The sequence below is a fragment of the Podarcis liolepis genome (genome assembly GCF_965112155.1).
Source record: "Podarcis liolepis genome assembly, chromosome: 10".
Lineage (NCBI taxonomy): Eukaryota > Metazoa > Chordata > Lepidosauria > Squamata > Lacertidae > Podarcis > Podarcis liolepis.
Window position 1 is genome coordinate 43,841,542 of NC_139562.1, and position 20,186 is coordinate 43,861,727.

Sequence of the window (20,186 nt, forward strand, 5' to 3'; positions counted from 1 at the left end):
AAGTCAAATCACTAGGAGCATTCTCAGCTTCGTAGCTCTTTGTTTTTCTAAATCTCCAACCAACTATTTTTTATTCTCTCATTGTTTATTATTTTTTAATTTCTTGGATTCTGGCTGAAAACCAAAACCATGGCAAACTATTCAAATTATTTACTGCAGTGACACATATATAATTTTGAAAAGCATTGTTTCTTGGCTTGGCAGGTATAATCTTGAAAGGTATAATCAAGAAGTTACCTCTTGGGGACACCCAGCTCCTACGAAGACTCCTTTGACATTATATTTCTCAATGTGCATTTTGAATATTATTTAAGGAAGTGGCTGAAAATGATTTCAAGACGTGCATTTTTGGAATGTTTAACTGTCAGGAGTTTCTACCACACAGTTTAGGGTGATTGTAACCACACAAATGAAACCACTTGAAAACAGGATTTCACAGGTGTAACTATAACAGTATGGCTGAAACAATGCAGGTACCTATTCAGACAAGCAGCTGATGATGTTGAGATCCACCAACACAGTTTGAGAATGCGATACAAGCAACACCCAGCATACTTTGTAAACTACATATTTGAAGCTAGGTTAGTCCTCTTTCTGTTCTTAAGACAATTTGGCTGCCATATCAAGGAGAGAGAAAGAGCCTACATACTCCCACTGCTGCCAAAACTAGAGCAGAGAAATGCAAAACTGGATGGTTTCAAAGACCTTTAAAAAAATCTACAATATGCTTTCTTAAAACACATTAAGCTTACTATATTTATTTTATCCCATCAAAAGAACAGGAAGCCTTATTCTGTCAACAGTACACTTATACCTCATTAAAAGGGATAGTTCTCCTTGTAAATGCTGCTCCTCTTGAAGAAGAGCTACAGAATGGATCCCTTGGGTAACCATAAAGAATTTACAAGGAATTATATCTATGATTCACTACAGCAGAGTCAACGAAAGTGAACAGTATAAAGGGGGGAAATAGCACACAAAGTATACTAGTTTGTACTATGAAGGCTTTCAGTAGTTATATGGGACGTACAGACTCTTAAATACTGACTAGATTTCACTCCCTAATGTTAGGGAGATTTAAATTACAGTCCTAGACAGTCACAGACAGAGGAGAACCAGAGGTGTAGCTGGAGAGGTTTTGAAAGTTTTTATTGCAGATGATTATGACTAATGGTGGAGAAATTCAGAAATTGCAGTGGAGGTTCCCAGTATGCCTAGAATGAGGACTGTAACCGAAAGTAGATGGGACTAGGAAAACAATAAGTGTTACTGAGGCAGATAGGTGTTGCCTGAATTTGGAATAACTATGAAGTGCCTGTAATGTCCAGAATTGAATTTACATTGACACCTGTGCACTTTCTTCCGCCCTCATTCACAACACCTCATGGCTAGGCCAGCTCCATGAACACCAAGATCATAATTGGAAGCTGCTCAGCCCAGAGCACCAAAGCGTGGAAATTCTGAGGTGATTTGCTCCTGACTTACATGTCCTTGGGTTTCATGTTAGTGCAAAAGGTCTCTAAGTGCAGAATTGATAATTCAAGTAAGAAGATGTGGTGGGAAGGAGTTCTCTTAAGTTGAGGCCTGCCCTCTTCTTCCTGCATGACCACTTGGAAAGCGATAGACCTCTGTAGATGCCATAAACTCTTCTCATAGGGCAGGAAAGCTCTCTCTTTCTCATTAACCCCAGTCATGGGAGAAGGAAGTATTCTTTTGGTGGCAGCACAAAGCTGTAATGGGGGATGATGTCTATATGCTTTGTGGATCAGCTATCTTCACTGGAGCCTCACCACCTCCTAGCACCGGGAAGAAGTACAGGATTCTCTCTCATCTCTCCCCCTTCCCCCGTTTTTATGTCTCCAATCCTAAATCGTTTCTATCATAAGGGGGTGGAGGGAAGAAATAAAACTAGCTTGAAAGGCCTGCTGGAGTGAGCACTCTAGGGAACTCTACATAATCACTGTTTTCTGTCCAAAAGATGGGCTAGTCTGGGAGGATGGGAAGTCAGAAGAATTACGCTATCTTCCAACAAGGGTATGGTGCCTTGGACACCACAGAGAGAAGGAATTTCGAGATATGTGGGTTAGAAATTGCTAGTAACAAACTTGAAAGAAAGACACTCTAAAAGTGCTATCTTACTCTGCACAGATCAATAATTCGATTCATGGTTAGTGTTGGCAGTGTGTGAACTGCACAAAGATTGTGCTTTTCTGGACTGGATTTTTTAAAAAGTTTTTTTTAGTACCTAGAATGTACTAAATGTACGTAGAACAAATTATACTATTCCCGAGTAACCCCTTAAGATTTCTTTTGAATTACTTACATGGCTGTGTGGACAATAAAGACGTGGAAATGGTTACTAAAATATGGACCAGAGCTAAAATCGTATTTGCATTGTACTGCAAAAATTGATTGGGCTTGGCAGCTTATGTTCAAGCTAACTATGTGTGGGCTTGAGAAAATCATTATCTTGAGAATGAGTTGGTGCAGAAATGGGCAACATTCCCCGTGTTTTAGAAATATAGGTTCCAAAGTGGCATTAGACTCCACTCATTATTTACAATGATTTGAACATTCTTCTGAGAGTTATGGAGACTGGTGATTAATGCACAATGTTATTTAATTTTCATTTTTCGTATGTAACTACTGAAAGCACATGCCTACTGAATGATATGCATGTGGCTGTTTCATGTCTGTAGCAGTTTCTAATCTTTATTAAAAGTGATAAAAATAAATAAAGCATATACATGATTTCAAATATTTTGAAGTAAAGCATGTTTCATCTATTTTTCATGGTGAAAGAGCTTTTTATCTATTAATGATACTGAGCTAAACAGTCAATCAAATGAGAAACAAAGGAAAGAGAGAAAATGAACCAGGACAAAATACTGAGGATGAGAAACATGGCATTGCTAAGTTTAATTGGGACATTTTCTACCATGTAGAAATCTTCATGATCATAGATAAGCTATGAGATAACCAAACCTGCCCTTGTGAAGACTAATCTACCAAATATCTACCTCCCACATTCTTATTTTTGCATTTCATTAATGAGGTGCAGTGACAGCTGAGTGAAGTGACACTACCACATAAATCAAATCAGAGGATTGCCACTACTGAGCCAGCACTACCAGATCATCTAGCAGCAGGCAGGGATGGGGGAAAAACATTATTTCTGAATTATTGTGGGCTTTAACACTGTTTTATTATCTTCGTTATATTCTACATTCAGTTTCTGTGCACTGCTCTAATATTCTCTGACTAAAACACTATAAATGCTGAAATAAAATAAAACAGGAGAAACTCATGGGTTTATTACAAATAAATTAGCAAGGTGCTCACCAAGTAATGGAAATGTACATGGAAACACACATCCTATAGGTTTTGCATGCACAAGGTCCCACGTGGAAACCCAACATCTCTCAGTAGGGTTGAGGATGCTCTCTGTCAGAACCCTGAAGAGTCATGGCCAGTCAATATAGACAATGCGCTACATGGACATATGGTATGACTACGTTCCTAGTGGTACCTTATGTAATCAGGTGGTCTTTTTGCTTGAACTGAAAACCCTTGTCCTCCACTTCGGACCAAACATACCTTCTGCTCCAAAGTGGCAATTAACCCCAGAAGGGGAAGCGTCCATTGCCCATCTCCAATGCCCTACATAGTCACATCTCTTTCTTGATTAAGCCCACCTCTCCGTATTTTGCTCAACCTAGTATAAGGGGCACATCTGTAGGCACAGGCTGTGCAGCTGTGATGTTACAGAAGCCTCCAAGTGCCAGGCTTCAGGGAATCCAACCCCCCCCCCCTCACAGCAGGCTGCCAGTAATGGAAATACAATAAAATCTTACCAAGGTATTTTATTGAATATTCACAGAGAGAGAGATGCAGGATGCTGTCTCTAGGATACTGGTGTTGATCTGAGTAATCTCCTCCCCCACTTGACTCTCAGTTGACAGCAGCTCCACCCCTTATATGGTGGCTGCGTGAGGCCCTTTGTCTATTCGCTTTCTGTTCTCCCACTTTCACTGCCCTCTTGGTCCTAGGAGAAGAAGGGTCTGGAGTGCTTTCTACTGATAACGTGTCAGCCAGCTATTCTGGCTCTTCTGCTCCACCCTCCTCTTCTTCCATTATCTCCCAGATTTGTCCTTCTTCTGTCTCAGAGTCATGACCTTCTGCAAACCACCACTGTAAATCTTTACTGCCCTCCTCCTCCAGGGAAGGTTCAGAAGGAGGGCGGCAGCCTCCACCATTCCTCCTCAGTCCAGTCCCTGAGACCAAGTCGCCATTTATTGGAATGACCCATTCAACTATTGGAAGAGCTGCTGGGATACCGCAGAATGTTCAGAAACATCCTTACATCTCAACAGTAAACAACCTCCGCAAGGAGTCTAGCAACAGAACAGGATTTGTGCGGTATTGATAAAGAGTTGTAGAGTGTGGAGAGATGTTCAGGGCTCAGATTCTGCTTCTTGCACCTCTTTTGGTGGCTGACATCATTATTAGCTATGGACAGCTCCTTTGCATGCAACCATTAATAAATGTGTAAGGGCACATGTGTCAGAAGATACAGGGAGGTCATGAAGGTTGAATTTAGAGTATCGTATTTTTCGCCCTACAGGACGCACTTTTCCCCCTCCAAAAATGAAGGGGAAATGTGGGTGCGTCCTATGGGGCGAATACAGGCTTTCGCTGAAGCCTGGAGAGCGAGAGGCTCTCACTCTCCAGGCTTCAGGAAGCTCTCCGGCCTCCGGAGGGTCGCACAGAGCTGCCTGCCCTCCCGGGATCGGCGCAGCTCCGCGCAACCCCCCGGAGCCTGGCGCAAAGCTGCAACAGGCTCCCGAAGGTTGCGCAAGCTCCTAGAGCGATGCTGAAGCTGCAAGCTCTGGGACCCGTTCTGGGGGCTGGGGTTGGGGGAAGCTCGGGCTTCCTCTGCCCCAGCCCCGCGCCTGGGTGGGTCAGGAAATAAATTTTCCCCCTTTATTCCCCCCCCCCCAAATCTAGGTGCGTCCTATGGGCCGGTGCTAATTCAGGCATAGGCAAACTTGGCCCTCCAGCTGTTTTGGGACTACAACTCCCACCATCCCTGACCACTGGTCCCGTTAGCTAGGGATGGTGGGATCTGTAGTCCCAAAACAGCTGGAGGGCGGAGTTTGCTTATGCCTGTGCTAATTTGTGTACTCTTCAACTTGTACTTACAGGAAATCCTATTTCAGCCAAGTATTTTAAACAGGAGTGACATGACAACATAGGAATAAGGCCAATAATATCCAACAAGCTTGCCTGCATCCTTTTTTTAAACTAATAAAATGCTTCAGTGCTCTATTTAATGGACCTAGTCTTGTTTATCACTTATATATTGCTGCTGAATAGAGTATGAGCTCAAGACTGCAAAATCAAGAAAACTTTCCCATTCATATGTAATATATGTTTAACTATTCTTTCTTTAAATCCTAGTCCGTTGGCATAGTGAACAAAAGGATAAGGTGACTGGGATAAATCAGAAGTACCTGTTTCTGAGAATAGTATTCTGCGGCTTCTGAGAATAGTGTTCTATTCTCAGAAGCTTTAATATGTGCAAAAATGTTCTGGAGTTTAGACTTCCATCTGGATGTGCATTTTACTTCTATACCTGTATCTCTCTTAATAGACATGCAGCAGATTAAAAGCAAAAATATTTTTTAAGGTAGAAAATGTGTAAATACTCGGTGTTCTGATTTAACCTATTTAAGGAATGTGGCTTAATCACAGGAATGCCATACTGTGCTATCACTACTTTAGGTATAATTTTTCATTTAACAAGTTTTGTGAGAATACATTATCGCAACACAATGACATCAAAATAAGGTAAAGCATAATTCTTTTAACAATAAATGTTGAGTACCTGTTGTTTCCAAGGCCACGATCTTTGTTTTTAACGTCAAGGTCATAAATAAAGTGTTCTTGGGAGATTCCTACAATATTTTCTGCAGTTTCATTTCCCTTGATGGTGATAACAGGATAACCCATCTGCAGTGTCCACTGATCCATTACTTCTTGGATATTCACAAATTTCCCAACCTTCCTAAGTGCCTTCAAAGCAAAAAGAAGAGAAAATTTCATTCAATATATTCAGGGAGTACTGCCAGTATTTTTACCTTTTGGCGGGGGGGGGGGGAGAGAATAGAGGACTACTACTCTTTGCTTCACTTCAAAAAACAGCCATTCACAAAGTAACATAGGGTATTCATGTCTGGGGTAAGAACTTGGGCTTCTTCAGATGTTGCTGGACTACAATTCCGATTATCCCTGGCATTGGTCACCCTGGCTGGGGCCGATGAAATCTGCCAAACCACAGGTTCCCCAGTCCTACAACAGAGGCTAGCCCATTGCTAAGGTAAAGGTAAAGGGACCCCTGACCATTAGGTCCAGTCGTGACCGACTCTGGGGTTGCGGCGCTCATCTCGCTTTATTGGCCAAGGGAGCCGGCGTACAGCTTCCGGGTCATGTGGCCAGCATGACTAAGCTGCTTCTGGCGAACCAGAGCAGCACACGGAAACGCCGTTTACCTTCCCGCCGGAGCGGTACCTATTTATCTACTTGCACTTTGACGTGCTTTTGAACTGCTAGGTAGGCAGGAGCAGGGACCCAGCAACGGGAGCTCACCCCGTTGTGGGGATTCGAACCGCCAACCTTCTGATCAGCAAGTCCTAGGCTCTGTGGTTTAACCCACAGCGCCACCCTCGTCCCATTGCTAGCAACATATTAAAAGGAACTAGACAGAAAGTGGACACAGGACTGTAATCTGACAATTTTAATTACCAAATTTATACAAAGAATTTCAACCTTAGTCATGGTGGAACCCGGACCTGCCTTCACTGCAGTTAAAATGGTGCTGACGTAATGTTTAAGTGGCACTAGACAACTGTTCTCCAGAAAAGGGAGGAACTAGAAAAGGAAGTACATAATATTGCATTCTTTTTCTGATCTAAGAGAATCTCAAATCTTGTGTCTGCCCTGCTCAAACGATGCATTTTGTTGCGCGCGTTTTGCAAACCCTTTCATCTCAGTGAAGTATGGCCCCTTCTTTAGCAATGAGCATTTAGAGGCATATTCCCTGCCACACGCTGGTTCATCTAGTCACGTGGGACTAGAGCTGTATTGGGGTAACATTTTGTTTCCCATGCCCCTTTGCACTTTATTCAATATGATTTTAATCTGTCTTTTTGTTTGTGAAGCAACAGCTAGCACATACTTGGGAAGGAGGAGTTTTCACATGCTCTTTTCCATCATGACTGACATTACAGCTATTTAGCTGCCCTAGAATACTTATAGTTGACCGCACCAAATCATAAACAGCTTCTCTTTTAGTCCATTACACTTCTATGTTGCATCCTGCTTCCCCTTCAGCTCATCTCAAAGGAGCTGATATCTGGATCCATTTGTTTTGATTATCCATTTCTAGATACTCTGTCTTTCACATTCCATAAATTTTTATTTAAGAATTTTCCAAAATGATATACAGAAACGCAAATAAAACACTCATTAACAGGAAAATGAGTTTCAGCATGGGATATTTATTCCTTGGGTTAACCCAAGTTCCCTGAAAACTTTAAACTGTATTACCTCTGACAGCGTGTTCCATAGGTCCTTTCTGGCAGCATTGCCATACTTGTGAATGGTTAGATAATCCTACAAAACATATGTAAACCAGTTGTTATTGTGAAAAAAAGCAAACTTATTCCAAGTCAAACTATGGTGCTCTATTGATACAACAATTAAGTATATTCTTATACACAAATCATATACATGTATCTTATAAGTTACAACAATAAGTTACAACAATATTATTTCTTAATTTGGGGCTGCGCCCCTGTTCACTCCATTTGCCAATCCCCTCAGCCATCCCCTCCATATTAACTCCCTAGAACAGTGGTGGCCAAACTTGGCCCTCCAGCTGTTTTGGGACTACAATTCCCATCATCCCTGACCACTGGTCCTGTTAGCTGGGGATGCTGGGAGTTATAGTCCAAAAACAGCTGGAGGGCCAAGTTTGGCCACCACTGCCCTAGAGCTTCCCCTTACCACTTCATAAAACTACTAAGCACCCTTTTCACCTTCTGCACAGAAGCCACTAATCTCTTCCACCCTCTTTCCCCTGCCTCCTCCTTCTTCCTTTTTTCAACTTTCCCTTGCATGGACACCCCCCCCCCCAGCAACATTAGTTTGTTCAGTTAGGAAAGGTTAAGTTGATGGATGCTGTACATATATGGGTGTTTGCTTGTCAATCAAATACTACGTACATTGAATCTGGAACTTCATGTTGAAGACAACACATGGTATTAGGAGTGAAATACAATATGTAAACAAAGGTAGGGATAAACAACTTTCAAAACTATAATTTGATGAACGAACTTTTTGCTCTCAAATTAATTCTCAAACTTTTAAAATTTTCAGACTTTTTTATTAAAAATAAATAAATTGCAGCTTCTGCAACAGTTTCCAGCTCTGGGAAACTTTCCAAAGATAGGTGCTACTTATTATTTCAGCAGACTGTTTTGTGGTTTGTGTCAAGAAACCACAGGCTCTGGTTGATAGCTAAATCTGTTATTAAACATTTTTAAAAGGAACAGTCTATTCAAGACTTATGTCTATTAAGGTTTTATGGGTCTTGCAATTTGACTCTGCAGAAATATATAATGCTATCAAACCAAGTGCACAAATTTTAGTTTGAAACTTCTCTTAAAGTGGGGTTCATCTCATGGAACAGAAGCTTCTTATGCGCAAGGGTTCTACTAAATGCTAAGGCAATTGTTAGATCAGCAAGTGTCTTTCAATGAATGTAATTAAGGTTTCTGACAATGTAAGTTTAATATTGATTTCTTTTGTCCTTTTCATTCCTAAGTTTTATCTCCCTACCTACACCATACTAGGGCTAGGATTACATTTTATAGATCCAGCTTCATTTTGTTCAGTGTTCTGGAGTTCCATAAAGCATATTAAATTGGATATAGAGCAAGAGATTCTCTACTTGATCTAAGCATAAAATGTGAATACATTAAGATGCATTTTATTTACCAGGTAAAAAGAGGGATTCCCATACATGTGAATGTTCACCACCTTCACTTAAGAAAAGCAGTAGAAGGCAAGCCCTAATTTCAAGCAAAATCATTAAAAATTGTGCTGACTGTGTTTTCTGCATGGTATGTGCGTGAACTAGGTATTTCAATGGTAATTAGTGTTTGGGGAGCAAACATCCTGATGCACAAATTGCAAGCACTCATGACAGATTTAGCTTTATTTCTGTGAACTCGCTGTACAAGAAGCAGAAACTCCCATATAATCACAGCTTAGAAAAGTTAAATGAGAACACTGACTCACTTTAACCACAATGCATAGTTTTTTAAATGTCATGAAAATACGCCTTAGAAAAGATAGCAGAATATATGCTCCTCCAACATACTGTGCCAATATCTAAAAATAAACAACTCAATGGTTTCTCCAGGTTAACTGATTATTTTTATAATAAAAACACCCACAGTAAGCATATAAACAAGATGGGTTATCTAAGTCAGCCCTGTCAGTATCTCAGCTCGCAGTCAGAGGTAACTGGCCTCCCCCGGGGCAAACCGAGTGAGATACTTGGTGACCTTTCCGTCTGCGTCTCCCGGCAGGCAAGGTCGTAAATCGGCGATTCTCCTCGTCAGACGTGAGAAGAACACCCTGCTTCTCCCTCCCTGCATTCCCCCCAGGGAGGGGAAATGAGACAGACAGGAGTTCTATTTACATGTCTTTTATTCCTGTCATTCAGCAGTACATAGAAACGTGACTGCACCCTCCAGACTCCAGCAGAAGAGTCACTACTCCGCCCCTGTACTTCCAGCACAGGTCAGATGACACTCTGAGCTAACATCCGGTGCTCAGTACAGAGAATAGACTCCCTCTTTTTCCCAACAGTACAGTTCGAGACAACAACATCCTGTTTTGCATTCCAGCCACTTGCAGCTGGCTTTTGCATTGCTGCTTTTATCCAACAAGCCCCACTTATAAGAGGGTACAACTGGTTTTGTTTCCACATTAGTTGCTATAACTAGTAGATGCATATGTTGGAAGGGTTTCCAATATTTGCCTTTCTCAACTCCACATTCTCAGCTTCACATGGAAAATTCTATGCTCAGAAGATCACTGCTAGCGATGATATATTGTGACCCAGTTCCACCATATGCAATTAGGGGATAACTTAAAAATGTATCCATGCTAATGCTAAATGTTACATTAGAATCAGCCCTCAGTGTCAAAGGAAGAAAGACCAAGATCTTGAAATGTATGAGGAACTTTTCAAATCCCAACAGACCACAATAGTTGTCAGGAATTTATGAAGTTCAGTCTTAAAGCTAATTTGACTGCTATGCTGCCATGACTGATAGAAGAAGAGTATTTCACTTCTGTCATTGATGTTCTCCTGATGTTGGCATGATCTTGAGCTGTATATTGGCCATGTTTTACTGTACACAACAGGTGTGAAGCTGCCCCAACATTTACGCCAACAAGTCAATGCATGTTTCTTAACAGTCTACATTAAGCCACTACATTAGCTGCTACCGTTTGTTTTAATTCTTCCTACAGAACATTTGTAGGAAGAGGAAAACTTTTTTTTTTCTTTGGTATTTGTTTTATATACCATGGAAGCTTGAATTTTCCTTTTAATTTCCAAATATGCCATTTCAGTAAAAAATAATAATATGTAGAGCTTATATAAAGAGAAAATAATGACACTTGAAATAAACTGCAAGCTACAAACTCATGATACACAGCACTATTCATTATATTTTGGTTTTTTGGTTTTTGTTTTTGCACTATTCAACTGCTCTAGGGCTAGATTGATTTTGTTCCACACTCTGCCTTTAACAATCAAGTGGCTTGTAAAATTAGCAACTGTGGCATTGTGCCTCTTGCAATGCCAGGTTCTGCTGGGCAATCCACAGGGAGATTATAATGAACACAGTACAAATTCCTCCTCCCAAAAATTCCAGCTCAAGTACCTTGCTGTGAGAAACAGCAAGGAAATATAATGGAATCCCCCAAATCCCATCTTTGTGGGAAGACTATGAGCCAACACAGGCCAACATTTTAGCACACACTCTACCACCATCTTTTTCATATTCTCGGTCTTAAACATGTTTTCACATTACATTTAACAGTTTTCTTCCAGGAAGACCATTAATACCACAAAACATTCAAAAGTAGGTCTCAATCCATTTTATATAAAAATGAAGAATATGCAGAAAGGCTGTCTTTACCATACAATGCCATAATTAAAATACAGATAGGTAGCCGTGTTGGTCTGCCATAGTCAAAATAAAAAAAATCCTTCCAGTAGCACCTTAAAGACCAACTAAGTTACTTCTTGGTATGAGCTTTCTTCAGATACCTTCTTATCTGAAGAAGTGTGCATGCACACGGAAGCTCATACCAAGAACTAACTTAGTTGGTCTTTAAGGTGCTACTGGAAGGAATTTTTTTATTATAATTAAAATAATAAACTATACAAGTAAAGAATTAGAAAGGTTATCTCTTTCTACTCCCCACAGAGAGAGCTGCTGTGAATTGACGATAGGTTCTCCAAAATGGGTAATCACTGAGAGAATTCGTTTTAAAATTGTAAATAAATAAACCAACGGACAGGTAAATTCTTTTTCAGTTGTTAAAATCCAGGACACCCATGCATCCAGAAAGCTCTTATTTTTGCATGTCCAGTAAATTTATCTAGTTTTTTTTTTTACCTTTATTAATAAACTCCTGGGGGAGGGCAGGAAGGAGAATTCCTCATGACAATTTGATCTTCCGAGCTTCCCAAACTCTGGTGTTGATAAAGTGACTAAGTTAGAGATCAATTTGTTGCCCATGTACTTATGGAAGGTCTTTACAATGGAAGAGGAGTGGAGGTGAATTTTGCAAATTTGCAGCCTCTTGCACACACCCATCCTGCTCTGGAGAGTATCCTAACTCTCCAGAACCAATTTTTGTGGGGTGCTGCTGCAGCAAGTGAGTGGAAGAATTGGCACAAATAATTTCTCCCTTCTGTTAGCAAAGCCATCCACTAGATCAAAAAAGGCTTCACATAGGCACAAGGCAACCACCAGATTCCACCCTAAAGAGAGAATTTTATCTTATTATATCTGCCAGAACAAAACGTTCAAGGTTTCCTTAGAAAATGACTTCATCAGTGATTACCTATTTTGGGGAATCTGTCCTCAATTTAAAGACAGCTCTCACCTGGCCTGCATACAGACATATTTGGGATTGCTAAACCTCCTTCTTTAGCTCAGTTGTAATGGCTTTTATTCACCCAAAATGAAGCCATTAAGTAATTTTTCCATGCTTTCAGTTTTTTGCTCTAAAACTTATAATGACATTACTTGAAATAAAATATTGATTCTAAGTAGAATACTTATTTTAGTGGTTATAATCCTGCCAAAGAAGCATAATTTCAGCTTTCCACACACTTAATATCTTCCTTAATGGTTAAAAAACACAAACCAACTATTATTTCTCTCCTCAATCTGACACAGATTCAAAACAATTATAATTACCATGTATTTCCAAAACTTGATTTGAGTCAATTGAGTACATTTCGGAGTTAACCATATCAGGGTGGTTCTAAACAGCTTGAGTTTTTACCATCATTAATTTTAAACTAATTTCCAAATACAATATAGTTCCATACTCTTGAAGTTCATGTTGAATCTCTCCAGAATAGTTCTTCTGGCCATCTTCAAGTAATGCAGATTTGACACATTGCTTAATTGTATTATGATGGGGTCAGCTAAACAGCTAACAGGGGAACGCCTATCACTTTTCACTTGTTAATTGAACAACTGTCCCATTCAAAGAGGCAACTGCTCCCAATTGTGATATAATCCCTCAATTACTTTAATGAATGTCCCAAGCCCACCCTTGTAACCTCTTAATAACCAGGGATACATTTACGAAACATTGAACAGCTGCCTAATGTTATCAGAGACCTGTCCATTAGGTAAGAATCCAAACTGGACATTGCTATTATTTATCTACATATCTTCTTCATTTACACATAAAAGGGAGAAAAGGATATGTTTAATATTTTATATGAAAATGGATACATTATCCCCCCCGCTATATTAATTCCTGGGGCTCTGCTGCTTCAAGTGCCAAAATGGTTCACTTCTGATACCACAGTCAATCTGGGAGAAATGTTATTGGTGTGGGGAGAGGGGCTCAGTTCTCCCTATCCATATATTAATGAAAAATTTAAGTTCACTTCACTTTATACTTGAATAGAGCAGAAATATGGAGAGCAAATGTTGGTGTCCCAATCACATCTAGTTTAGCCCCAAAGCCTCGTTTTTGGTGAATCTTTTGTGGTGCTAATATTCCAGGAATGTTGTTTTAAAATTGTCAGTATATCAATATCTACTATAATGGGATAGTAGATTGCAGTACAGTGGTGCCCCGCAAGACGAATGCCTCGCAAGACAAAAAACTCGCTAGACGAAAGGTTTTTTCGTTCGCGATTTGCCTCGCAAGACGAATTCCCCTATGGGCTTGCTTCGCAAGACGAAAACGTCTTGCGACTTTGTTAAATCGTTTAAACCGTGCTTCGCAAGACGAAAAATTCGCTAGACGGCAAAAATTGCGGAACGAATTAATTTCGTCTTGCGGGGCACCACTGTAAATGGAAATGGAAAGTAGAAATAGCAATAAATGGAAAGAACTGCTACACCGTAGGACATTCATTTAAACTTTTATCTCCTCAAAGGACTTTCCTGCCACTTATTACTCTTTCCAAGATTTAATTGTGCCTCACAACTTATCCCCACCCATCCTGCCTTCTCAATGTCAAGACTGATTCCTCAAAGGCTGATCTGAGATGACAGGCCACATAATTCTAAGTGAATGAGTAGAAAACAAAGTAACTTGTTGTGAGGTGGCTTGACAACTCAGTTCAGGGAGTATGTTCTTGTGTGCAGAGGTTTGTGTCTGAATGCAGAAAGGCTGATGCAAAAATAAAATTGGCAAACTATTAGGAAAAAAAATAAGTCAAGCAGAGAGCACATTATTTTAACTTATCTTTTGAGGCACGCATGCACACACTAATGTCTTCATCCACCTGCCAGGCCAGCTGTCAATCGTATCCTATCCCCTCAAGAGACCATTCAGGAAAATCCAGCTTTCTACAACATAAGGATACCTCAAATGTAGCCATAATTTTCATAAATGGGCCCTATTTCATGCAGAACACCCTATGTTGTGACCCAGTTCACCAGAAGTGAATTTAAGCTATTTAAGCTGATTACAATTAAAGACACTTTAGAAAGCTGAAGCAGGGGAAAGAAATGTTAGCTTAGCTGAATATATAAATAAACTGGAGGGATGGATCTTGTTCTTCATAGTTTAACTTCATCATGGTTCTGTTATTATAACATAATTGTATCTTGTCCTTTCTCCAAGGAGTTTAGAGGAATATTGCTTGTATTAAGAGATTCCAGGGGGGAATGTTAGATGAAGACACGGTGAACCTAGGTTTCCCAAACTGAAACTGAACAGCTAGCCACTGCAACCTCTGGCTCTGTTTAAATTCAAAGCATCTGAGTTCAGAAAGCAAAGAGACGTGTGACTATATTCTCCACAGACTCAGTTACATTTCTGGACATCATTCTCTCTTCCTCAGAGAACAGCCCTGTGAACCACATGGCAAACCACAATCCAAAAATGGTTTGCTTTGTAGTATGCTCAAAGCAAAAACAGAAAGCCATGCACAGTTGGCCTTCTGTAGGCCAAACTAAAAGTGGCAACATTCAGATGTGTATTTATATTTCTTAACATCATTAGTCAATTTATAAAAGCACCTCACAGTGACCTACAAGTAATAGTAAGGCACTCAATAAAGAATACAATATATGTAAACGATATAATTGAAAATAATCACAATGAGGAATAGTAAAGCCACAATCCCTCCATCCTCCAACAACACATGGCCCTCAAATGAAAAAAGAAAACATCACCAACTGTTGCTAATGAAAAGGAGAATTACCGTATTTTTCACCCTATAGGACACACTTTTTCCCCTCCAAAAATGAAGGGGAAATGTGTGTGCGTCCTATGGGGTAAATGCAGACTTTCGCTGAAGCCTGGAGAGCGAGAGGGGTCAGTGCGCACCGACCCCTCTCGCTCTCCAGGCTTCGCGCAGCTCTCCACAAAGCGTGGGAGCCTGGCGCCGGGCTCCCGCGGCTTGCGGAGAGTTGCCTGCATGCTGAAGCCTGGGCGCGCTGAGCTCCCACGGCTTGCGGAGAGTTGCCTGTTCTGGGGGCTGGGGTCGGGGGAAGCTCAGGCTTCCCCCGCACCAACCCCGCGCCTGGGGTGGGGAAATAATTTTTTCCCTTCCCCCCCCAAAAAAAAACTAGGTGCGCCTTATGGGATGGTGCGTCCTATAGGGCGAAAAATACGGTAACAGTTAAATGCCTGGGAGAAAAGACTTTGCCTAGCACTGAGCATTCCATAGACCAAGTGCTGGGACGGAAAGGGATGTTTCCTTGTTACCAAACTTCAAACAACCATAGGAGCAACTGTGTGGCTTTGAAAGGGTAAGTGGTAGGTGTGAAGGCCCCAGTCTGGATTGCAAACCTGATGAGGGAGAAGAGAGTTTAACCTGGTTGCCTGTGTCAGTGGTTTTAATAAGGATTAGAACACTATCCCTACAATATGCACTGAAAGGAAGGCTCTAACTCAAGCCAATAGAACGTTTCTTTTCAGTAAGACAGATAGCAGCTGTAGGGCCCCTATACTAGATAGAGACAAGTAGTGGAGAGAATTTTTTTAATATAAAGCCTACCTACCCCACCAGGGTCTGGATCTGAGCTTAGCTCACTGTATCTGCCAATAAAGCTTAAAAAAAAAAATCCTCTACAAATACAATTCAGGGAATTGCTAATTGCATGAGTTGTGTGACATTTAGTTTGACTCCCGCACTGTGTCCATAAGTGACACACCTGCAAACCAGCCACCCACAAGAGAAACAAAGAATGTATATTTGATGGTTTCTCCTCACACATAGCATTATTTCTCTTAAAGAATTGCCAAAAGTATGAATTTGATGACTTCTTTTTATAGAAGTACAATATACCTAGACTATAGATGAAATGATTAGGATTATGTTGGCATGAGAAGTATTCAATAATATTTTAATCTAATGGGATTTTGCATGTTACTCTTTTGTTTTTATGACACATGCAAGGCATTTTTATCTAATAGGGTAAGAGAAAAATACGATAATCGCTGTCTTTTCCTATAACCACTTTACTATGTTTTATTGTAGCAGTTCTTATTAATGTACCACATTTATAAAATAGGGAGCCTACAACAAAACCAAGATAATACAAATTTTCCAACACATTAACCTATTGGGATTGGCATTTAAAAATGGCTGCATTGAACTAAAGACTAACAACATCGTTTGAAGATCACAAAATGGCTGCATTGTGCCTCTATCTTTCACACATCCCTAGACATAAAAAATAAAACTGCAAAAGCTTGTCAAATTATAGTCGGTCTCTAAAGAAAAGTAAAATGCTTAAATTATCTGGAAAGTATGTTACCTGAATACTGAGGCAGATGGCTTGAATATTTGAAGAGAAAACAGAATAAAATCTCCTAAAGGTTTTTGACAGATGTTTGTAGCAACAGTGTTTCTGAATAAGTTTACAAGTCCTTTTTTAACTGTGTGCTTGTGCTTAGGAAAAACCTGTCCACTCATACTGAAGAAGGCCTTTATCCCTTTGCTATTTTCACTCTCAATTCTACCTGACTCATCATTGAAACAAGATGATATAAGGTAAAGGTAAAGGGACCCATGACCATTAGGTCCAGTCGCAGCCGACTCTGGGGTTGCGGCGCTCATCTCACTTTATTGGCTGAGGGAGCCGGCATACAGCTTCCGGGTCATGTGGCCAGCATGACTAAGCCGCTTCTGGCGAACCAGAGCAGTGCATAGAAATGCCATTTACCTTCCTGCCAGAGCAGTACCTATTTATCTACTTGCACTTCATGCTTTCGAACTGCTAGGTTGGCAGGAGCAGGGACCGAGAAATGGGAGCTCACCCTGTCGCAGGGATTCAAACTGCCGACTTTCTGATCGGCAAGTCCTAGGCTCTGTGGTTTAACCCACAGTACCACCCGTGTCCCTTTTTAAACAAGATGATAGATCATATCAAAATTAGGTTTCAAGTCAATTCATATATTTTAAAGCACAAGGAAAATATCAGAATTATGTAAATTATAAAAATGATTCAACTTCCTATTTTCCCCCTCTGCACAGATCAACTTAGATCAGTGAATTCACTCCATATTCAAAGTGCTTCCAGATGTTACTCCAAACAAGGACAGTAGCTGTTAATCCAACCCAGCCAGGCCCAAAGTACTAGTGGAATTTAAAAATCCCAGGTCAACCAGGATTAACGAAAACACATATGACAGCCGTGGTGGAAGTATTTGGCTCTGTCTAACATTTGTCTACAGGGAAGCTTATTGTCGGCCAGAGAGAGTTTTCATAAGGCAAATAAATTGCATGGATTATGCCCTGCCTGATAAAATATTTGACGTACGGAGAAAGGCCTCCTTAGGTGATAAAAATGATGGGAAATATCTTGTTAACAAAAAGGCAGGCCTTTTTTGGTGACTCATCAGCTGATGAGTCAATACTATTGACTGTGTTTACCAGTGACTAATTTTTAAGGATACTAATGATGTTTCCCTTTATGCGAATAACAGGGATACTGAAAGAATTATATGTCTACCTCTTAGAAACACAGTTATGTCTTGCCTGGTAATTCAGAATGGATCAGGATGATTTTACTCTTAAGTACGTTTGTCAGAGGGTGCTTAGGATGATGGATACAAGAGAGCTTGGAGGAAAACTGAAAAGCAGGGGCAGGGTCCCATTTTTCCTTGAGGCTTCCTCCCCCCCCCCCATGTTAATGGGGGAGGGAGTTGAACTGAAGAAAACAAACTCCAAAGAAAAATGTTGTCTGTTTGGATGAGTAAGGCGATTTTAACAGTTTTTATTTAGGAATATACAGCATTAGAGAATGATAATTCTTGCACATACAGCATTAGAGAATTATGATTCTTGCATATGCAGTACAACACTCAAAACTGCACCTAGAAGGTGGTGCCATCTTTAGGAGAAGAGCATAAAGGATCTTTGTTGTTTACTGGTTGCCTTTTTCTGAGAACCCTCAGGGTGGTTTGGAGATACTACGTATGTTGCTTCTGTGGTCTTTGACCTGGCAGATCCATTATGGTTAACCTTTTTACCTCTATCCTCAAATGACTTGTGATATGAGCACTCTGCTACAGACTAAGAAACAAGCAGCTTATTGCCCTGCCTTGTAGGAGGATAAAAAGGTCAGAAGGACATAGGGCAGAAACTACAGCAGACTAGTTGCGTGTAAAATCAGAAAGTATGGTTGAAAACTGAGCTCTAAAACTGACCCACAGAAGGAAGTGGAATACAAGTTGGTATATTTGCAATTCTGCTTGTACAAAACTATTTTAAATGTCATAAATATGCCACATGGCACAATTTTGTATTATAACTAAGTTATACATGATGCAACTTTTATATTGTTCAAGGGGGAGTAAGATTTGGGTTTGATAACAAACTACTTAGCAATTATATCTCTCCCCACCCCACCCCAATAACTGTTAGGAGAAACCTTTTATTTCCCCCTATGGATCGCATGTTTCAGAAAATTCCATATCTCTAAGTTTCCACTCAAACCCAAATGTGAAGGTCTAGGGGCCCTAGACTAGGGCAGGCTTCCTCAACCTCAGCCCTTCAGATTCCCATCACCCCTGACCACTGGTCCTGCTAGCTAGGGATCATGGGAGTTGTAGACCAAAAACATCTGGAGGGCTGAGGTTGAGGAAGCCTAATCTAGGGGATGGAGCTGGCAGGGCATTCATGTTGATAATGGGTCCAGAATGAATGCACAAGGGATGAGCACTCTAACCCTCTTCCCAACATGAATGCCTTCCAGCTCCATTCCCAAGATACCTGACAAGTCATGAGTCTGAAGGAGAAACCTATGTAAGTAGAGGTATATGCATATAAAACTCTTAACGATTGGGAGCTCTGCACTATCAGGTACTCTTACTACTCTTAAGGTCTTATTTCACAACTGAACTGAATGTGCCAAGGTTTTGGGACTGGGACTGGGATGGGTATTCATGTTAGGGGCATGACCAGTGCACCAGCCCTACTGGTTTCTGTCACGGCTGAAAATTGGCCGCTGTTTCTTTAATGCTTAAGAAGCTGGTCAGCATGAATCAGCGGCCTTCACCCTATATATAGAGTGAGAAATGTTAGTTTGTTGTTGGGTTGGTTGGATGGTTAGTGAAAGCTGGTAGTGTTGATGTATGTACAGTTGGTCACTCGCTTTTGCAGAAAGACTTTTAAGAATAAAAAGCAGAAAGTACTTTGCAAGGATACTTTTCTTGTGGACTCTTTTATGTCGACAAGGGTCCAAGGATCAGGCTGAGGCGACAAAGGGAGGTCAGAACCTTTTTTTGTTTTTCAAAAACACTGACAGCTTCTTCACAGCTCTCTGGATGTGCACAGGCAAAAGTCTGAAAGGGGCTGTAGTAGGCATATTGTTAAGCTAGATGCTTCAGATATCCTGAAAACAACTTATTTGCTGTTGTTCAGCATATTAGGGTTTTCTTTCTGGCTGCATCTGTTAGCCTTGGGAGTATAAAAAATAAACATAACCTTAGCAACAAATAATATTCACCACCACCACTAATATTTGGCAATAGAAACTTTAAAAAGACCAGGCTATAACATGAGAATTGTGGTCTTCTGGATCAACTTGGTATTCTGAATCTACTGTGAGAAGAATGAACTTATTTGGCTGATAGGCACAAGGATAAGAAACGTTAGGGAAAATGGAAGAAGACGACCCACATGAGCCTATGACATTGTTTAAAGTTCCCAGATAAGGATAAGGAAAAAATGACCCCAAACAAGAAAGCAGCATTACAGCTCAATCAAAGCAGACAAGTTGAAGGGCATTTAAGTATTACAAGGAGAGGGCAGGTCAAACTTAGAATAAAAATATTACAAAACCAGGACTAGCTGAGCAGAGGTTTGCTTCCCTTGCAGTTGC

The 20,186-nt window shown here is 40.6% G+C and overlaps 1 protein-coding gene across 2 annotated transcripts in view; it reads right to left on the reverse strand.

The window, feature by feature from the left end:
- TRHDE (thyrotropin releasing hormone degrading enzyme) overlaps positions 1 to 20,186 on the reverse strand; it is a 222,273-nt gene that overhangs the window by 52,608 nt on the left and 149,479 nt on the right. For both annotated transcript variants that reach the window (XR_014516555.1, XM_083463123.1), the window contains exons 8-9: positions 7,609 to 7,674; positions 5,888 to 6,075 (exon numbers count right to left, since the gene is read on the reverse strand). Coding sequence is in view for 1 of the 2 variants with exons in the window: in XM_083463123.1 (XP_083319249.1) it covers positions 5,888 to 6,075; positions 7,609 to 7,674 (254 nt within the window). In the remaining variant the exon portion in view is untranslated. The remainder of the gene's footprint in view (positions 1 to 5,887; positions 6,076 to 7,608; positions 7,675 to 20,186) is intronic.